Here is a 3,230-nt window from a genome sequence, read left to right as displayed (position 1 = left end):
GTCAAGGCTTCCCGAGACTCGCCTTTTTCTCCCTGGGGTGCTGGGCCCTAGGTGGGCGTGGGGGATGCCCCAAGAGGGCCGCGCCTTGGGCTCGGTGCTCGCGGGAGGGTGCGTGGCGGGAGTCCCAGCACACAGCCCTGGTGTCGTGCCCCCCCCCCCCCCCCCCCCCCTCAGAGCAGCACGTGCTGGAGCAGCTGGAGCGGCAGGCCGTGCTGGTGTACACGCCGTCGCGCAAGGTGAGCGGCAAGCGGGTGGTCTGCTACGACGACCGCTACATCGTGAAGGTGGCCTACGAGCAGGACGGCGTCATCGTCTCCAACGACAACTACCGGGACCTGCAGAGCGAGAACCCCGAGTGGAAGTGGTTCATCGAGCAGAGGCTGCTCATGTTCTCCTTCGTCAACGACCGGTAAGTGGGGGCCCCGGGGTCCAGGTGCAGGGCAGGGGGACCCCTCCAGCCTGGGTGCAGCGGGCCTCCCAGAGGAAGCCATGCAGACACTCGCTGGAGACGGGGAGATGGGCTTCTCTCTGTCGGTCTGGGTCTCCCCATCGTTCCCATCCTGGCTGTTTTGTGACTTGCTGTGCCCATGCCCACGTCCAGCTCTGCAGGTGACCCTTGGGGGAGAGCACCCGTGACAATGGGCCCCAGTAGAAACCACCACCCCATGAGTGGGGTATTTGTATGGGCATAAGTGTCTCCTGGGGACAAAAGTATTCATATGAAAAAGGAGGCTCACGTGCAACAGGGGGTGTCTTCCTTCTGAGGAATGCGGCTTCCCCTCTGGGCTGTGGGCGCCCAGGAGGCTTTCCATCCTAACAGCTACCCCAGGCACCTCTAGATGATCCAGAGCCCCCCAGCTTGCAGAGGAGACTGTGTGGGGTCCACTCTGTCACCCACTCCAGCTGGCATCTGAAACGGTGCAATATTTATCGCTCACCTCTTTATGCCCGAAGCTGGGGGGCAACACACGGAAAGAGGGGGCTGGAGCCTCGCGATCTGTTTGCAGCCCCACAAAGTGTCCGACCTTGTGCTGAGACAGCGGGAAGGCAGCTTGGCGTCTTTCCTTCCCCGGCCCAGGGAGCCCTGGAGCCCCTGGAGCAGCTGTGCGTGTCTATTGGTGCAACAGCCGGAAGCTTCTTGCATGCAGATTCCTGAACAACCGGAGGCCCTGACTTATAGGCTTCCTGTGAAGAGAGGCCAGGGCTGCCTTGCTGGGCCCTGGGGCTTAGTGAAAGAGAGGGAGGGCTGCGAGGCTTTCAAATGTGATGACAACTCGTTGGCGGAGGGAGCCGGGGTGGGGAGCCAGGAGGAGTGCGTGCCTGGTGCTGCCCTTCCTTTTTGGGGTAACTCAGTTCTGCTCCCAATATAGGTGCCAGTGGCAAGTCCCTGTGGGTCTTGACGTCGCCTCCCTCTGCCTGTTTTCCAGGTTCATGCCTCCGGATGACCCCCTGGGCCGCCGGGGGCCCACCCTGAGCAACTTTCTGAGCAGGAAGCCGCAGCCCCCTGAGCCGTCCTGGCAGCACTGTCCCTACGGTGGGTGCCCTGCCCTGGCCCTGCTCAGGGCTTGTGTCCGGGCAGTCAAGTCACAGGCAGAAGCTCTGGCCTGGCGTCAGCACTGTGGGCTCTGGGCTGGTACCACCCAAGCCAGCCGTGTGACCCTGGAGAGGTAACAACCTCTCCGGTCAGTGTCTCCTGGCAGGGTCGCTGTGGGGTGGCCTGGGGTCCTGGACACCTGTTGCGTTGTGCGGGGCCACACGCAGTGTGAAGCTGTCTGAGAAGCAGGGGGCTACGTCCCAGGCTGAGGGGCTTGCTGCCTGGGGTGCTCAGGTCAGGCTACAACACCAGAGTTTTTGAGAAGAGAAATCAGCTTTGTTGCAGGCTGATTGGCAGGGAGGTGGAAGAGCCAATTAAGAAAGGGAGGAAGGTCCTTCAGGCTGGGGACAGGGTGGGGAACAGAAGCACCCCATTTTACTGACTGTAGAGGGGGGAAGCAGCAGAGAAACCTGCGCTGGGCCAGTTACAGGGGACTACCAAGGGGCTTTTTCCCAAAACTGAGGGTTTGCATAGAAATTCGATCCCCTGTAGGGTGTGCCCTCCCCCGAAATTTGTAGATTCCCGGTTCCTAAGGGGCTGGAGCTCACCTCAGGGCTACCTGATAAGCCTCCCTGTAAAAGCAAGTCTCAGAGAAAAGTTTAGTTTTTTCTTCTTTAGTGTTCTTGGGTCTGAGACCAATTTAAGCACTTAGGCTCTGTTATAGCTGTGGGTACCCCCAACCCCAACCTCCCTTTCCTCTTCAGCTGGCATCCTGGCACCTGCATCTGCACCCTCATCCCCCTTTGCCCTCCCCATCCCCACCCCCACCCATGGACTTAGGTCAGTGCTGTCTGTCTGTCCACGAACAGTTCAGGGTTCTGTCCTTGAGTGCCCAGGGACACCAGCCTTCTGGACAACCTGCTTTGGCATGTTCTTGATGTCCCCAGTTCTTGATACTTGTTTCTAGAAGTGCAACAAAGCCTTAGGCGGCTTCCGAAGTCCTTTGCATCCAGGCGGGCCCATCTTACCCTCTCTCCTGTCTCAGAAGTGTCAGCTTTGGAGGACACTCATTTGATCACTCGCTGAGTAGTCTGTAAGGAGAGGGCGGTAGGTAGTCCTGGATGTGGACACACTGGAAATTGAGGCGGCCTGGGATCCCCACTCTTGTGCCATCAGCACCCAGTCCCCACCTCCCAGCCTGGCCCTTAGTGGAGGGTCCCTGGGGAAGTGAGGCTAAGGCCGCTGGATCCAGAGACCTGGTCTCAGCGCCTGGTCAGAGTCCCTTACTGCACCCACCTTGTGCTGGGGAGTGGGTAACACGAGGTTACCATGTCGGGGCCCAGCACCCCAGGAAGGGGGTGCTGCAGCCTATACCTACCATTCTGCCTTGCTCTGGGCCACGCCTGCTCACTTCCTCCCGTTGCAGTCTTGATTTCTCTTCTCAGACCTGGATGCCTTCCCGGAGGAACCCCCAAGCTGAAAGGCCAGCCAGAGCGGGGCGAGCACCGGCCAGACGGCACCCCAGCCTCCCTGAGCCCGGGGTCTCACCACTCATCCTCTCTCTCCCTTGTTCCTTCCAGGCAAGAAATGCACCTATGGCATCAAGTGCAAGTTCTTCCATCCCGAGAGGCCGCGCCAGACGCAGCTGGCGGTGGCTGACGAGCTGCGCGCGCAGACGCGGGCCTGGCGGGGCGCT

General features: G+C 60.6%; 1 protein-coding gene across 1 annotated transcript in view; it reads left to right on the top strand.

Annotated features, from left to right (window-relative positions):
* Positions 1–3,230, top strand: part of ZC3H12D (zinc finger CCCH-type containing 12D) — an 18,814-nt gene that overhangs the window by 14,999 nt on the left and 585 nt on the right. The window contains exons 3-5 of the mRNA XM_004674138.1: positions 175–409; positions 1,428–1,534; positions 3,115–3,220. Of these exons, the coding sequence (XP_004674195.1) occupies positions 175–409; positions 1,428–1,534; positions 3,115–3,220 (448 nt within the window). The remainder of the gene's footprint in view (positions 1–174; positions 410–1,427; positions 1,535–3,114; positions 3,221–3,230) is intronic.

Source organism: Condylura cristata, unplaced genomic scaffold, assembly GCF_000260355.1.
Source record: "Condylura cristata isolate star-nosed mole 26May11 unplaced genomic scaffold, ConCri1.0 scaffold00001, whole genome shotgun sequence".
NCBI classification, from domain to species: Eukaryota; Metazoa; Chordata; class Mammalia; order Eulipotyphla; family Talpidae; genus Condylura; species Condylura cristata.
The sequence above is the reverse complement of the archived record's forward strand: the minus strand, read 5'-3'. Positions and strand labels throughout refer to the sequence as shown.